This window comes from Podarcis filfolensis (genome assembly GCF_964270895.1).
Source record: "Podarcis filfolensis genome assembly, chromosome: 7".
NCBI classification, from domain to species: Eukaryota; Metazoa; Chordata; class Lepidosauria; order Squamata; family Lacertidae; genus Podarcis; species Podarcis filfolensis.
The window spans coordinates 3,846,337-3,863,852 of record NC_139603.1 but is presented as its reverse complement, the minus strand read 5'-3'; the positions used below and the strand labels follow the sequence as shown (position 1 = coordinate 3,863,852).

The following is a 17,516-nucleotide window of genomic DNA, read 5'->3' as shown; positions in this document are numbered from 1 at the left end:
CTTGTAGAGTCGCTCCCCTGAGCTCTCCAAAGCCCCCCCCAAATTGGAGATAATGGGGGGTAGCAGGGGATAGTCTCCCTCTTAATGCCTCTGATGAAATTTGTTCTGTCCCATTTCTGCAATAGTGTGTGTGTGTGTGTGTGTGTATTAGCAACAACTGTGGTGCTTTTATCCCCTGCTCCCCAATATCCTTTAAAGAGATAAAAGCTGCTTGAAGCATCTAACAAGTGTGAATTGCATGTGTGCACTTTGAAAACTCTGGTCCCAAGAGCTTCTGAGTCATGGTGAGATGGGGGAATGATGTGCTGACTTGCACTGTACGGGGGGAAGAGGCTGCCTCATACACCTATGGCAGCAGACATCTTCTTTGTGTGTACCATGCAAAGCATGTCCGACTCATCATCCAAATCACATGACTCATGGCAATTAGACGTGTTGTGTGGAGGGCAGATATTTTTCCTTCAGGAAGTACTTTGTTGCAGGGATGTTGCATTTTGCCAGCATTTGCTAACTGAGGAATATAATTGTGTAAGTCTCATGGGAGCCTACTGTATGGTGCCAAAGGCATCAATAGTAGTGTCGTTTTCCCAAAATGCCTGAATCAATTAAAACTTTTTTGCTAATGATTATTTTAATCTCTTTTAAAAGTCATCTCTCCTCTTCTGTGACGGGAGTTTAAATTAAATATTGTGACACTTAAGACTGAAAGCATATGTCTAATCTTTTAAACCAAGCACGACACACATGAATGACAACAGCCTCTCCCCATTTGGGTGAGCTTTCCTTTACATTACTTTCAGTTCTCTGAAGGATGTGGGCTTTCCCTCTTCAGTGCTGAAGCACCAATTTTGCAAGGTTCCAGCCTAACCTTCAGAAAAGATACCTCGCAGCACTCAAGGGGGCTGAAAAGGCTTGCAAACAGCAGCAAGCGCCGGGTTGCTGAAAGGAAGTGGTAGAGAGCAAAGAAGAGAAATAATGGCTTCTCTGCTGAAGATGAGTGATCAGCCTGGTGCCCTCCCTGAAAATCAGCTGTGTCCTTTAATTCGTCATTTTAAGTGCACAAAAACTTCAAAAGAAACACTTTTTGAAGGGTCCATTTTCCTATGACATCTGCTATCTCATCCCCCCACAAAGGGAAAAAGGCTTACCTTAGAAAAAAGGGTCAAGGTAGCAAGTGCCATAGGGCTCCATCAAATATGGAACGGCCTACTGCCCCCACCCTCCATTTGAGAAGTGAGCGACGCTCTCCATGCAAATTCCCCAGGATCCCCAACGGCAAGAGATATTGCCAGTGCTGCTGCCTGGTAGCGTCACTCGCTTAACTTTCTTCTGGAAAGGAAGACAGACCTGGCAAGCTACTCCATCTTCTCAGAGGCCTCCCCACGACCTGGCCTGTCTCCCCCTTCACCAAGGAGACTTTTTCTCTTGGAATGGAACAGAAGGCATCAGAGAGCTCAGGAATATGAGCAGAACCGAGGTGGGGGAGCCCTTCACAGCAAGCTGTGCCCACTTCGTTTTTTGCCACAGCCCACCTGTGATTACCCACCCTTTATTGTCACAAGTATCTGGCTCATAATCTTGTGAAACAGGATGCTGGACTAGACGGGGCCCTCAGTCTACTCCAATATATGCTGAATTCATTATTTATGGTGTTTGTTTTAAGTGAAAATCCTCGCTCTGTAGAGAGTTAACTTGGTGGGATCTTACAGAACTCTCAGAGTGTTAAACATACCTTTTGCAAATACAAGATGGTTCCTTTAAGAACAGCATAAAACTTCTTCCACCCTCTTCTTCCTCTGGGAGCTGAAAAACATATAATTCTGTTGATTACAGCATTAATATGAGACATCACAGCAGATCCACAGAAATACAATTTTTGAACTAATCCACAAAAGACTGCAATTATGATGGGGTGGGGGGGTAATACAGTGAAGTGATTATCAATAGAAATGGGAGAGAAATTTAATCTAGTTCACATTTTAAACTGAATTTAATATATTTGCACTCTCTGAAACAACGTGAGAGCCAAAACACACTTAGCTGACTTTTGTGGAGCAGTTCTCCCAACCACCAGTGTTTAGGAAAATGAAAATTAGGCAAAAGTATGCATAAAAGCAAACACAGTGTAAATAACATAAAAATGCATTATATTAGGAAAAATTGCTTGCAAAAATGTCAAACTGCATAAAGATACATTGGTTAAAGTAAAAATCCATGCTAAAATGCTGAAGAAATATCATGATTTTTTTTTAAAAAAACACACACACAAATCGCTGCAGAAACATGAGGCATTTTAAGGAAAACTGCCATCATCAGCCTTGGCAAAGTTCTTCCCATTAGTTCATTTGTGGCCTGTTTATGCGCATAAGGACCTGTTTATTTCACACCCAGCAATGGTGTGAGAGTCACTTTCCTATGGCTTCTTCTCATGCTACTCCAGGAACACTGGTGGGAATGGTGGGGAGGAATTCCAGCAATTGCTTCCACCTAAGCATTGTCTCATCCAGAGAGAGCAGCATTTACATTGCAAGGAACCATACAAACAAATCCCAAAGTTACCAATGTGGTGTAAGGAGAAGCCATGGAGAAGGGACTCCCATGCTATCACCAGTAGCTAAAACAACCCATGCTTCCTTGTTGTAGCCCATGCGTGCATCAGTGGAAAGCCAGACTCTCTCCTTGAGCATAACCATTTCAACAAGCATCTCTGCCACTCTGCTGCGCATCTCTCGCCCTTGTCGCTGGACCCCCTTCAATACGTACTTCTCTTCCCATCCATGTCCGCGTGGGTTTTCCGAGTGAGGATGCCATGCTTGTAGGTTACAGCATTCTGGGCCTGGGGGACATCCAGGAATGGATTGCTGCCATCAACTATCCTTGCCATTTTCTTTGTGCTGGCACCAAATTTATCATCCACCAGTTCTGACAAAGACTTTCTGAGCTCATCTTCATCACTTGGAAATAAAGTGAAATAGAGAAGTTAAGCAAACTAAGACTGAGATGGGGGGGTCCCTTTGAAAATGGGTGGGTGGGTGGGCAGGAAGCAGTGTGTGTTTGGAAGGAGGGGGAGAGAAGCCTCTATTGGCATTAATGGCTGTTGCTCTGAAGTCATCACTTATGTCTAAAGGAGTGTCTCTACCCCCATCATTCAGCCCGGACACAGAGGTCCAGATTTGATGGCCTTCTGGCAGTTCCCTCATTGTGAAAAGTGAGGTTACAGGGAACCAGGCAGAGGACCCTGTGGAACACCCTCCTATCAGAAGTCAAGGAATAATAACAACTATCTGACATTTAGAAGGCATCTGAAGGCAGCCGTGGAGAGGGAAGCGTGGTGTGTTACTGTTGTTCCCTGTTTAGAGAAGTTTTTAATGTTTGATGTTTTTATCGTACAATATTGGCCTGGATATAAGCCACACTTTCCCCCCAAATTCCAATTGGGAAAAGTTAAAGTGCGGCTTATATTTGCAACCTTACAGTATTGCTGCTGAAACAGCTGCCCACGAGGGCTGTTGGGGGCGCGGGACAACGGCGCCCGTCCCAACCGCATCTCCAACCCTCCCCCAAGCCGCCGTAAGGAAGGGGGAAGGGGGGAAGGCCGTCAGCAAAACAGCCCAGGAGTGCGGGGCAATGGCACACAGCCTGACTGCCGCTCCCAGTCATCCCCAGGTGCCAGCTTGGGGTGGTAGTGCCAGGAGTGCTGGGAGGCAGTAGTGTTGGGAGGCGGGCGCACAGTGTGCTCAGAACCGAGCGCCAGCCACCCCCGCCCCTGCACCCTGTTCAGGGCGGTAGTGCCAGGAGGGGGCCGCACCCGCAAATAAGCCTTGAATTTTGAAGGTGTGGCTTATTTGTGGGTGCGTCTTATATTCGGGCCAATACGGTATTTTTAATATTCTGTTGCGAGCCACCGAGAGTGGCTGGGGAAACCCAGCCAGATGGGTGGGGTATAAATAAGTTGTTGTTGTTGTTGTTGTTGTTGTTGTTGTTGTTGTTGTAATTTGTTGGAAGCTGCCCAGAGTGGCTGGGGCACCCTAAGATGGGCAGGAAATTAACAACAACAACAACAACTTGGGAAATGACTCCTGACTCTTAGGAGACAGGACAAATGTTCTCCATCTGTTTGCACATCAGCTGCAATCCAAAACTACACCCAGAAAAAGTATTAGTAAAGGTAAAGAGACCCCTGACCATTAGGTCCAGTTGTGACTGACTCTGGGGTTGCGGCGCTCATCTCGCTTTACTGGCCGAGGGAGCCGGCGTTTGTCCGCAGACAGCTTCTGGGTCATGTGGCCAGCATGACTAAGCTGCTTCTGGTGAACCAGAGCAGCAAACGGAAACGGCGTTTACCTTCCCGCTGGAGCGGTACCTATTTATCTATTTGCACTTTGATGTGCTTTTGAACTGCTAGGTTGGCAGGAGCAGGGACTGAGCAACGGGAGCTCACCCCGTCGCAGGGATTCGAACCGCCGACCTTCTGATCGGCAAGCCCTAGGCTCTGTGGTTTAACCCACAGTGCCATCCGCATCCCTCCAGAAAAAGTACTGCTAGGGGACAAAAGCCAACCATCTCCATGGGTCCCTTGAGGCAAGAATCTGTCCCATGGTGATGGGGTTTTGCTCCCCAACAATGGCTTTGCTTTTCTGGGCACAACCTCAGAAAGCAGCCCTTCGTAAGCCTTCACTATGTCAGTGTGGACATGACCAGAGGGTTGTATTCAGAGTAGCTATCTCTCAGTGAAACTGCGGTTTCTATCAAATTTCACCTTTCTTGTTGAGCTGATGTGACAGGAATCACTAGGGAGACCAAATTGTAATAATAATAATAATAATAATAATAATAATAATAATAATAATAATAATAATAATAGTGAAAATATTTAGCCATCGAAAGATTACTAAATATTTAGACTGTGTCTTTGATCTGCAGATGCAGGTTCTCTTTAGACAAACATGGGTTTCACTTGGGTTTCAATTAAAAAGATGAGCAAAACTAAAAACAAAACAGAAATCTAACAAGGATTATAAAGCAGACAGGAAAGATTTTGGAAAATTCCAATTAGGTAATTTTCAAGGTAAATTGGAGGGGGCTTGCACATCTCTATTTAAAAATGTAGTGCTCAGTCTGACTCAATTCCTCTCTGCAACTTTTTATCACTTGGAGAAGTGGGAAGTGCATTCACACTATACTTCTACGAAGATTCAGGAACAGTAAGGTTGTGTGGAGGAGGGTTTCCTGGCCTCTTCCATGTCTGTGCTCCTTAGCTGCTGAGACGAACAGCAGCAGCCTCCTCAAGAGAAAGCGCTGCAACAGAAGTATAGCTTATGGCTAATGCACATATTGTGTACTATCTGGCAGAAAAACATATCTGACAGCAGAGAGATAACCAGAGCATGAAGGTAGCGCTACCATCTGCTGGGAAATCTCTCTGCTTAGATGTTGAAATGTCCTAGATAGTGTCCTATTTTATCATCAGTTTACACCAAAGGGTGTCAGTTCTGGAAATCATATACCTGTCTTTCAAGGCTAATGAGTTCGTCACCTGCCTTGGGTATTTTTGAATGGTGTTTCTCCTCCTCCTTCCTTCCTGCATGCATTTATTTATTTAACCAGATGCTCAGATGCACTTTCTTTGAACTCACTTATATAACACTTCCCCCAAATGCTAGTGTTTTACACGCAGCCAAATGGAGATAGACAGCTAGCTCCCTCCAGTGGATCTTTTAAATTAATGTTTCAGTGAGATGTATAGTGCCACTCTCTCTCTGAAGTAAAACTGACTTTAGCAAAAGAAGACTATATTTTGACGATCCCACCAAAAAAATACAACACCTTTCTCAAGTGCTCTGAATACTTGAAACTACACATCTGCAAAACCTTCCTGAAAAATGTCATTAGCTGGGCATGTATTTCCTCAGAAAACCAGGCAACAAGCAAATTTAAGCTTTTTTTAGAGGCAACCTGTACAAATTGTTGTGACCTACCAAGCCATCCATTAGGCTGGCAAGGGGAATGATCATATACCCCATTTACAGTCGCAGGCAATAATGTGTTTATTAAACTCCTGGTGGGCTGCCATACCTGGCTGGTGGATGGCTGTTCATTTAATGGGTCAGAAATAAGGATGCTGGCCATTGGGTTGGGGTGTGGCCCAGTTTGTTTGGAAATTTGGGACAGCCTCATAAAAACCAAGGTGCAAAGCCATGCACCCTGCCAGCTGCTGTTTCTTTTATTACAGTTGGTGAATTCAGGTTGTTGTGCTAAATTCCCTCAACTGCTGGCCCCACAAATCTGTCAGAATGGTTTCATTTTAAGCGTTGGCAACCCTAGTCCTAAATTGTGCAGGCCTGCCCTTTCGATGCTATTAAAACGACTAGAACTTGATTTTGCCTTAAAAGATCATTATGTAAAAGCCGCACACAAATCCCTGTGATGTAATACTAAGGCTATATATAGATGACTTTTTTTCTAGTCAGATTGCTGATTGACCCATTTTCTTCCTATGGCAAATGTCCCTGCTGCCGTTTGAGTGGCTGTTACAACCAGCCGATTAGATAATGACTGTCATCTAACTAAATATGATATGCAGTGCTTCCCCCTCCAAAACAATGTGAGTGCCATATCTTCACGATATTTGGCACTTTCAGAAGGAAATAAAAAACACTTTACAGTATCCTTCTCCGCAACTGTACTCAAGCAGTCCTTTAAAATGAGGTGGCGGGGGTGGGGGGTGGGATAGTGACCAAGCAAGATTGTTCCAACAGCCTGCATTTCTTCAACATGTTGTTCATTATTTGCTCCCCTTTCTCTGCCCCCCACCCCATCTCAAACATAAACAATAACCCCCATCTCCTGCTTTTTGTTCCCAGCATGCAAAGCTGAAATTCCTGCAGCAAGACTTCTCTCCTAAACATTTGCCTGATTTTTTCAGTACATCTACAGAATGGGGTTCAAGTGGTGATAGTGCCATGGGGGGGGCAGCTATAGCCAGCCTGTGAAGCAAATCATCTCACAGCAGAGAAATGAATCTGAGGCAGGGAAGGCGCAATCCTGTATATTGCATTGCTGGACAGGAGGGGGAAATCCAGCTCTTAAATGGGCTTTTAAGGTTTTAAAAATACATTCTACATGCCTGACTCTATTAATTCACCCTTGCATTTAAATCTAATCAAACAGAGAATGTGAACTGAATAGTCAGGAATTTTATTTTTGTTTTGAAATACTCATTTTGGTTGAGGGAGAATGATTAAGTAAATTGTACTCAGATCACTCAAAACAAGTTTTTCTATTAGTTTTGCGCAAACGTTTCCCAAATACTCCATTTGACTTTTGTCCTCAGCAATGACCTCCAGAAGAGTGCTTATAAAGGATGCTGTCCTAGAGGGATCAGCAGTTTGCATACAGGAAAAAAACACTGCTTGCCTTTGCAGCACTGCATCAAGAGCAGCTGCCATAGCAGAAGGACAACCGGAGGGAGATTCACGTTGTTCCCTAGAATGCTCACACGATGGAAGCCACCATTTTAAGTGCTTGTGGGCCTGTGACTCTTCATTCAGTACAGAGTTACATGTGATCGAAAATGGTGGTACCCATAGTGTAGACTCTCTGCAGGACACTTTGGATGGTCCTTGGAGATACTGTCATTGAAAACATAGCTGAAAAGGTCAATAGGAGTGCAGGGAGGAAATTGCTAGCAACCCCCCTCCCCCCCGAAAAACAACAACTCAGTTCTGCTAGTGCAGGGGTGCTAACATGGTGCCCTTCAAATATTTTGGACTTCAATCTCCATCAGCCCCAGTCAGCATGGTCAATGATCAGGGATCATGGGAGATGTAGTCCACAACCTCTGAAGGGCGTCACATTGGCTACCCTTGTGCAAGTGATAGGCAGGCTTCCACTGCAATGTTTCAGAAATAAGATGAGCTGCTTCTTCAGATGCTCCCTTTAATTTCTGCACAATACAGTGTGAACTGATTTTAGTGGGGAGATGTAAAGAGGATGCAGAACCCAAAACAGCTGGTGTAGAGCAAGCAGGAACCCACTGCAGAAAGACCAATGGGACACGAAATCATTAAAAATGTCAACAAATGAAGCAATAAGCAACTAAATATAATAGCAGATCAGAGCAGGTTAAAATGATATTGTATGTGAGTGAATTAAAAAAAAGTACAGCTCCTTGCATCTGCATTGTGCTAACAGCCAACGTGTGGGGTGGATTTCTGTGGCCCAAAATACAAGGGGCTGGATCCAGGGTGTCAGTTCTGCAAATGGAAAGGCTCCTTCCACTCACAGAAGGGACTCCAATTTAGCCAACTTCCTCTTTGCCCTGAAGCTCCTCGTGTCACAAATAGTCAAGGGCATGGTTACCAGACGTCCCCATTTCCCGGGGACAGCCCCCAGATTAACAAATCTGACCCCGGACAAAATCCATCCCTGGAATGTCCCTGGATTTCATTTAATGTCCCCGGATTTATATTTTAAGTATTGTAGATTTATTAGTAGGGAATGAATGTTGCGTGATTGGTTCAATGACACAAGACACATCATATGGGGACTTCCGGTGAGGCAAAATGGTGGGCGCCACGGCAGCAAGCAGCTCCTGAAGCCAGCCAGAGCCAACTGCGCTACCAGGCTGGCTCTGGGCTGCTGAGGCTGCCACTGCTGCTGCCACTGTCGAGGGGGAACAGGGACACCCAGCACGCCAACGGGGGGAACCACTGACTCCCCCCCCCACGACCCAAATTGTGCCAGGCACAAGAGCACCCGGCCACCCTGTCAACTGCCAGGCAGTGCTCCGGGGCCAGGAAAACCCCAGAGCTGATGCAGGGAGAAGGAGGAGAGGAGAAGGGAGAGAGAGAAGGAGGAAGGAGAAAAAAGAGGGGAGCCCCGACTTTGCTGCGCCGCTGCCACCACCACTGAAGAGGAGAGGTAGGAGAGCACCGGGAGGGCAAGGACACGTGGCCGAGCCCAGGTCCAATCCAAGCCTACTCCATGGCGGCTAGCACTCCAAGAGAGCAGGCTGGGGCCCAGATTAAGGCCGTGTGACAGAGAAAAGATATTACTTCTTAATTTTTTTAACAAATAACTTTTTTAAAAATACAGTGATACCTCTGGATGCGAATGGGATCTGTTCCAGAGCCCCATTCGCATCCTGAGCAGAAGGCAACCCGTGTCTGCGGGTCGCAATTTGCCGCTTCTGCACATGCGCGTGATGTCATTTTAACCATCTGCGCATGCGCAAGTGGCAAAACCCGGAAGTAACCCGTTCCGTTACTTCTGGGTCGCCGCAGAACGCAACCCGAAAACGCTCAACCTGAAGCATCTTTAATCTGAGGTATGACTGTAACTTTTTTTTTCTCTTTAAAAAGAAAGTTTCCCTTTGAAAAAAATCTGGTAACCTTAGTCAAGGGTGTCGTGCTGTAGGCAAACTGGATTCAACCCACTGATTCAGCTCCCCTGCCAAAGTTGCCTGCTTCTTTGAACCCCCCTGCCCTTCCCATTCAGCAGAGAGAAAAGGAAGCTGCTCCAAAGATGAGCTCTTTGCTCTAGTATACATTCCCTGTAGATGGCAGTGCCTCTGACAACCTCTTCTACTGTCTACCTGGTACCATTCAAGATTACTGAAGCTGTTTTCTGTCTTGGACAAATTCTAAGATACATTAATCCTTTTTACAAAGGCATATTATAAAACACTTAAAAACATACTTACATAGCCCATTCTAGCTTTTCATTTTTTATTGAGTTATACAGTGCCTGCAACAAGAACACAAAGTCAACTCTTAGTTGGTTCTCATAAAATGATTCCCATCTGTGGATGGTGCCCATATCAACCACTATTAAATCTGCCTATAATGGTGAAATGTCGTCATAGCTATATTCTATCCCTGACTGATCATAGGAAATGAGCTTGTCCATCTTAATTTTTAATTAAATTATTTGAACAATAAAGGAATAGTTGTTGTTTCTTCTTCGCTTGGTCACACCTGGAGGCATTTGCAAAACTTGTAAGTAATAGCATAAGGAGAGTGCTGCTGGATTAGACCAAAGGCCCAGCTAGTTCAGAATCCTCTTCCTGCACTGGCCAGCCAGACTCTTGCAAACAGGACCCATCACAGAACTAGGGAACCTTTCACAGCCCTAGGGCTACATCTGCTTTGGGGCTACCTGCCGCCCTGTCTGCCTCAGCCAGCATGGCTAGTGGTCAGGGATGATGGGATTTGGAGTGCAGCAATATCTGGAAGGGCCAGGGAACTGCCTGTTCAAATTCTCTCACATAGGCAACACTTCATCTTTGAAGACGATTAGTGCATCAGACGCAGAAGCCTGGGCTTTAATCTTTCCCCCTTTCATGTTAGCTTTCCAAAGGCAGAGAATTTTGACATTCGATTGTGCCATCCCATAACTGCAATCTGAAGTGGGGCAGCCTCAAGGAGGTGGAACCACATGTATTTATTTTCTGATCATGACATATAGAAGAGCATCTCTAAGAATGAAAGTGAAAATAATCACAGCATAGATAGTGGAGCAGAGGCTAGGGTCCCCCCCCAAAAAATTCATTCTTATTGCATGCATGTTCAGCACCTTAGCATAATGGAACGTCAGCCACAGACACTTGGAATTTCCTGCAGTAACAATACACCCCATTTCTCCCCCACTTTCATTTACTAGATATAGGATTACCTTCAACAGATCCTTTGCAAAATCCTTCCCATCATTCAGCCTGTCCAGATTTGCTGTAAACTGTTGGCAGGACATCTTTTTCCCAATATTCTGCAATGCAGAAGAATTTATTTCCCCCATAAGTTTTTAATGCTACAGGCAATATATATATATACATATGGAGATAAATGAAGTAAACATATGTCAAATGTCCTCTTTCTTTGTAGCCCAAAGTAGAGCAGTGCCAAAGAAAGAAAATGGAATGTTTTCCTTGCATAAACTGCCAGGCTTTGACTGAACCAGGTTATCAGTGTTTGCCTATGAATGTGAAATGAAATGAATAAGGCACTCTGCTGCGGACACCCAGGCTGGGCTATGGTCGCCAGTCTTGCTGCAGGGCTTCCCCCCCCCCCCCCGTTTTTTTGCGGGAGGGGGGGAGAAACTGGGGAATTGTTTCCCCATTGTCATCTCACTGGCTTTTTCTTTCCAGGAAACCTGTTTGAAATGTGTGTGTTAATGTGTGACACTGGAGTTGCATTGTGGGGCACCTGATAAGAAAAACAGAATATATATATATATATATATATATATATATATATATATATATTGAGTAAAAGGGTGCCTTGCGTAGGTTCAACCTATCAGTTCTGAATTATGCTGCTCAGAGTGGAATAATTGTCAAAGCCAGATTCTCCTCTCCTTGCCACATCTGACACAATGGCACGGTCCCTGGTCCCATAGCTTTTTGGTTGAGCAAGGTTGTGCGATTTATCTACAATACTAATATCACACCTCTTGCTAGGGCAGGGGCATCGTTATGAAAAATTAGCCTATTAAAATGCAATACTTCCTAATCAATGGATTCAAAGAAGTGGATGTTGCTGAGAGTGGCATGGGAACAATCATGAGACTTGGAGACCCAGTTTGCACATCACAGTAGGCCAAACTATGGTCCGCTGTGGAAGAGAGGGCATGTTGGTGCATGCTGCTCCCATTGTGCCCACCCGGCTCCTGCCTTTCCAAGCTGGAAGGGGGAAAAGGAAAGACTGACTTAGGTTTGTGTGCAAACTAGCACTTGTGGATTGTTTCTCCGAACAATCATGAGAGGAAGTCAATTTATTTCTTAACAAAGTTGGGAAGACATACACATTACACACATTTCCTTTTTAAAAAGTGCACCACTTTGGTAGGTGTTGCTTTCATTATTAACACATATATTTTACAATTCCATGTGCCCAAAATGTACAGAAATGTAGTGCAAATTGTAACGACTGCACTTACCACCTGAGAAAGGGTTAAAGAGCAATAATAAGAGGATCCCGGAGCAGAAGAGAAAGAGAAAGGAGGAGAGAGGAAAGAAGAGATTAATGTCACCACAGCCACTGAGGGTTTCCAGCTCTGAGATGCCTTCCAAATACTTATCCTCGCTGAACTTGCTGTATTTACCAGACCATTTCACCTACAGAAGAATTTGGGACTTTGAAATTTAATTTCCTGCCCAATTCTCCTCCTCCTTTCTCAGTGGTAACTTAGGCCTGGTTCTCACAAGCAGCAGGTAAACCTCTTTGGCTACTAAACCATTTTAGTTCTGACTGGAGTTGCAGATTTACATGACTGAATGTTCCTCCACAGACAGAAAATAACATCTGCACACAGGAAACAGGCATGTCAGAGGGAAGAAAGTTCCAAGAAGCAGCTCTCTATGACATTTCTATTTGCAGGTAAATTGTTGCATGGGGAAGCGTGTTGTTACTTGAGCCCCTTGCTCACTTCTGAAGTGGAACAGTGGAGAAACCAGTTCCCCGTGCCATCCAGGTCCTTCTCATACATTCCTTTGGTACAATGCCCCCTCACTCTCCTCCATGCAGTTAGTGTATTCATGGAAAGATGTGTCAAAAGGCCTCTGCTGCTTGTAAAAAGTGGGCCTTAGAGACAGAAAACAGAGACAAGCATGCAACTGGGTTTGGGTTAACCTGTTCATCTTGTCAAACAACAGTGTAAATGTTCCCTTTAAATGTGCTTAACTTTAAATAAGGGGACGCAGGTGGCACTGTGGTCTAAACCACTGAGCCTCTTGGGCTTGCTGATCAGAAGTTTGGTGGTTCGAATCCCCGTGACGGGATGAGCTCCCGTTGCTCAGTCCCTGCTCCTGCCAACCTAGCAGTTTGAAAGCATGTCAAAGTGCAAGTAGATAAATAGGTACCGCTCCGGTGGGAAGGTAAACGGCGTTTCCATGCGCTGCTCTGGTTTTGGGTTTCCGTTGCACCAGAAGTGTTGCACACATGACACAGAAAAACTGTCTGCGGACAAACGCCAGCTCCCACGGCCTGTAAAGCGAGATGAGCGCCGCAACCCCAGAGTCATCTGCGACTGGACTTAACTGTCAGGGGTCCTTTACCTTTACCTTTACCTTTATAACTTTAAACATGCTTAACTGGCGTACCTCACTATGCTGACTGGCAGCTCCTTTCCACAGCTGCAGACAAGTGTCTTTCTCAGTAGTTGTTAGGGATTGGACAAACAAAGCTTGTGGTGTACCATGGAGCTAGAGCACTTCAGTCTAAAAGAATGAGCGCTACTGTCCGAATCAATGTAAGTTGCAGTGTTATTTTCTAAGCAATCAGCAATGCAGCAATCAGAAGAAAGCAGCTGGGTGCACATTTATCTAATTAAGCAAGTCACAAACATAAATACTTCTTGGGTATGTGCCTTTGCCTAGTATATTATTAGCCACTTCACTCATTTGAATTTTAAGAAAGAACTAATTCTTCCAGTCATGTCAGCATTTTCTTTCAGCACTTATATTCCCTGGGCAGCCCATGGGCCTCGTGACACCCACACACCAATACTGGCACGTGGAATGCAACAAGGGTCTATCCTGGCTCCTTTGGAAGGAAGGGTTGGATGTGAATGTAGCAAGTTGCCTCTCTTGCTATTTAACATCATGATAGTGCTGTATGAGGTCTCCGGTTGGTGATGCCTCCAATAGGCTTGCGATCGAATTACTTGTATCTCTCTTTTACACGGATCCTAGGCAGTCTTGGAGCAGCGTCTGAGATCAGTCATGGACTGAGTAACAGGTGAACAATTGAAGGTTAATCCAGACTAGACCTGACAGGAAAGTGACATTTTTGAAGGAATCTAATAGGAGTCTTCATCATATATCTCAATTTATTCTGAAAATATACTTGCTTATCTTAGTTTGCCCTACACAATCCCAGATGGATGAGACTTGAAGGAAGAGGCTTCCATTGCTACATGCTCTCCAACATATCACAGAGGAAAATCGGGATGATTGTCTTTTGGGTCCGCGCTCTTGTGGGAGCCAAAGCGGGACATCCCAGGATCCAGTCAGAAGCAGGGACGGCTTCTGTAATTCTGGGATGTGGGACAGTTGAGGGGTATGTTGCTTAGGCAGCATTTTTGCTGCATATAGAGCATGGAATTGAATGCCCTTCCCTGCCATTGTCATTTCAAAGGCATTTTCCAGATAGCAACAAATCTACCTGGAGAGCAAGAGCACAATGTATGTCTTCTTCTGAAAATACTTACATGGCCGTGCAGATCTGTGTTGAGCAGCATCAGGGCACAAGTGAGTGTGTGGATTCCATCTGGAAGATGCAAGTACGGTAATTCAGCCTGTTTCTAAATTGCACTAACAACTAGGTATATTCAGCATATTGTGGTCCTTGCCCTCACAAGGCAGGGGAACATTCAAAAAGCCAAGAACAAAATTTGAGAAGGTCAGCTTCATTTGGCTCCAAATTAAGATATTGTTCTACTTCCGCAACAGCCTCACGCCCACTTACTTTTCATCCTAATAACTATTTAGCTATTTGAACTAAACGCAGTTATTAAGCAGGTGGCCTTATTCCAGGAAACCGTCTAGTCTTTCCTTTCAGTTTGCTTAAAAAGCAAAACTTACCATTATAAAGCTCATTTCAAGGGTTCAAAGTGCTGCTTTCAGGAATATGTACAAAGATCCTAAATAGGCCAGTCCAGTATTAATATTCTCCTGTGGTGCAGTTAGATAATTTTAGGCTCTTATAGATGGAGGGGCGACTCCTCTTTAGATAGTAATGTGCATTTAATGCACTGCATTATTTCAAAGTGCGGGGAGCCAAGTTATTCTGTTTCTGGGAACCCTTCTGCTCATTCTGCCAAACTCTGCATGTTTTCTGTTAACTTTTAAGGGAGATTTCACTGGCAAGCCTCTCAAAAAGCTAGTTATGGCAAGGTGCTATGTGGGGCAAAAAGGCCCAGTTCTGAACCATAAGGTGGTGTTACCTTCTGATGTGCTCTCTTCTGGATTGCATTGGCAATATCGGTGTGAGAAATGGATGAGGACACGTTCCCGTTCCTGTGTCTCTCCCATCAAGGGGAAGGCTTTTAGGAATGTTCTAGACATGGAAAGGTAAGAAAGTTAGCAAATAAATCGAAAGGAGACCAAAAGTTGCTGATCATAGGCCGTGAGATACCTAAAATGGATGTGGCTCTGGGACTTCTAAAGTCACAGTTTACTATTTATTCTTATACTATTCATTATAAATGTTAAATCTCCACGTAGCTGAGCATGCCAACACCATACCTGGTTTGGGATGAAAAAAGGCACAGGACTGAGGCTTTTGGCGTCATTAACCGTGGTGACCTCTGGGAGCAGCTCTGCACAATGGGGATTTGGGGCACAGTGCGACAGCGGATCTGCCCCTACCTAGGGACTGCGTCTGACTACCCAGACATAGAGAAAGTTCACATGTGTTGATCTTGTTTTAGCTTTCCAGTGATTTGAATTATCTTTTGAATGTTTTTAGTGGTCCTTCATTGATGCCTTAAAAGTTGTATTCTTTTTGTAAACCACCTGGTGGTTTTATTACAATCAAACAGTATATAAATCTTGTTAGGTGAATGAATGAATGAATGAATCTATCTGACTTGATTCACAACTCCCGGACTAACATGTGAAAGGGGGAAAACTTCATATTTTGATACAGTTCATTGCTTTAAAGAATGCATTACAGAATGCACTACAAATGCATATATTCAGATAAAATAAATTTAGAAATGTGTATGTTGATAAATAAAATATTATTTAAGTACAAAATGTTATGCAGATTTTATTTTTAAAATGCAGATTAATCCAGAAATAGAATAAATTTATGAATGAGCAAATGTGAAATTGAGAAGAACCAGACCCAGACCCATCTGTCCATCTCTGCCTCTGCCTGAACATTTCTATTGCAATCCAGAAGGACTGTGGGCTCTGGTTATGCGAGTGCCATGGATACTTGTCAGATTAAACCTGGAATGCCACTTATAACAACTAGCACAGCTCTTCTCACCGCTTCCCATTTTGTGTGCCTTCGTAACCTTAAATAATTAGTTTTATAGCCTGTGCAACCCTGAGGAGTTGAGGTGGACACCAAAGGCAGGAAGTTTCCAGCAGAACAGGGGGAAAATGTTATAAAAATATAATTAAAATTCCTTCTGTCTTTGCCAGCCTGAGACCCAGGGAGGGGTCATAGCACACGCTTTGTGTGCCAAAGGCCCAGTTCAATCTGCACCTACAGTTTAAAGGATCTGATTGCACATAATGGGAAAGACCATCGGCTGAGGATTTGGAGAACTATGGCTGCCAGTCAGTGCTCGCCCACACCTTGCTTATCCCATCCCTAGAAAGCACGGGTCCAAGAGGTTTTCCACTTGTCCTGTGCTTTCTGTCCAAGCGGTCTTCTGTTTGCCCCACTGCTTTCCCCAGGAAAACCCTCTTTTACCGCTGAATTGTAACAAACGTCCATCTGTGGAAAACTTGATTGACATTTGCCTCAATTCAGCTGGAAAGAGTGGGTTTCTCTGGGTGAGGGTGGGGGAGGTGCTGAACAAGCAGAAGTGTGGACAAGCACTCAGAGTTTTACTATTTTTATTATTATTTATCAAATTTGTACACCACCCTATACGCCCAGGTCTCAGGGTGATAACGGTCTAAATGGGCAAACAACCTGGAAAAAGGCAGCTTCGTATGCTCCTCTGACCCAAAAAGTCGTACAACACATCTGGAAGATACTTGGGTTTATACTCCCAAGTGTGACTCTCTAGCGAGAGAAAGTCTCTCTTCATGTTCTTGCTGTCTTCATCTGTTGCGCAAACTGTAAAAACAAGCTCCTAATCTCAGATGTTGCAAAGGGATCTGCGAGTGGAGATGTCTCCAAAGTACATGGAAGCTAAGCTCTTCAGAGCCATGTAGTTTAAAGCCACCTTCTGGAATTGTATCTGGAAGAGAACAAGGAGCCAATGCAGACATCATAGTACAGGCGTGATGTGCTCCCAGTAGCTTTAATTCATCAGATGGTGTGGGGTTGCACTGAGTGTAGCTGAAGCTTCCAGGCAGTCTCATCTGGCAGTTCAACACAGCAATTTTGAAAATATTTAGAAGCTAAGCAGGGAAATGCTCTCCCAGATATAGAAACGTCTGACCTGCTATTTCAGTGGGGAAATGTATGCTTGTATTAGATGACATCCAAATATACAGAAAGTAACCATTTGGACCAATCCCAGCACCCGGCAGGAGGAGGAAGGGAGAAGCACAGCAGAGAGAAACAGATGGGAATAGAGACTGAGAAGAAATGTACTCTGGCTAAACAGGCTGGGTGTCCTAAATGAAAGGACTAGAAGTCTGAAATGGAATCTGACTGAATGTTGTGGAGAATCATGTATACTGAAACCAGATGTCTTTTTATGGGGGGCGGGCTGCTTTGTGAAAGGCTTTTTCCAATGGAGAAATGTATTCCTACCCCTCTTCTCCTGCTGGAACTACCCTCTACTGGCAAACATACATTTGGAACCTCCGTGAGAAATCACTCTTAAGT

The 17,516-nt window shown here is 44.4% G+C and overlaps 1 protein-coding gene across 1 annotated transcript in view; it reads right to left on the bottom strand.

Moving 5' to 3' along the window:
- Positions 1-17,516, bottom strand: part of PSD2 (pleckstrin and Sec7 domain containing 2) — a 54,307-nt gene that overhangs the window by 10,321 nt on the left and 26,470 nt on the right. The window contains exons 6-11 of the mRNA XM_083624452.1: positions 14,941-15,053; positions 14,206-14,264; positions 10,675-10,764; positions 9,704-9,747; positions 2,764-2,954; positions 1,733-1,803 (exon numbers count right to left, since the gene is read on the bottom strand). Coding sequence (XP_083480578.1) covers positions 1,733-1,803; positions 2,764-2,954; positions 9,704-9,747; positions 10,675-10,764; positions 14,206-14,264; positions 14,941-15,053 — 568 coding nt within the window. The remainder of the gene's footprint in view (positions 1-1,732; positions 1,804-2,763; positions 2,955-9,703; positions 9,748-10,674; positions 10,765-14,205; positions 14,265-14,940; positions 15,054-17,516) is intronic.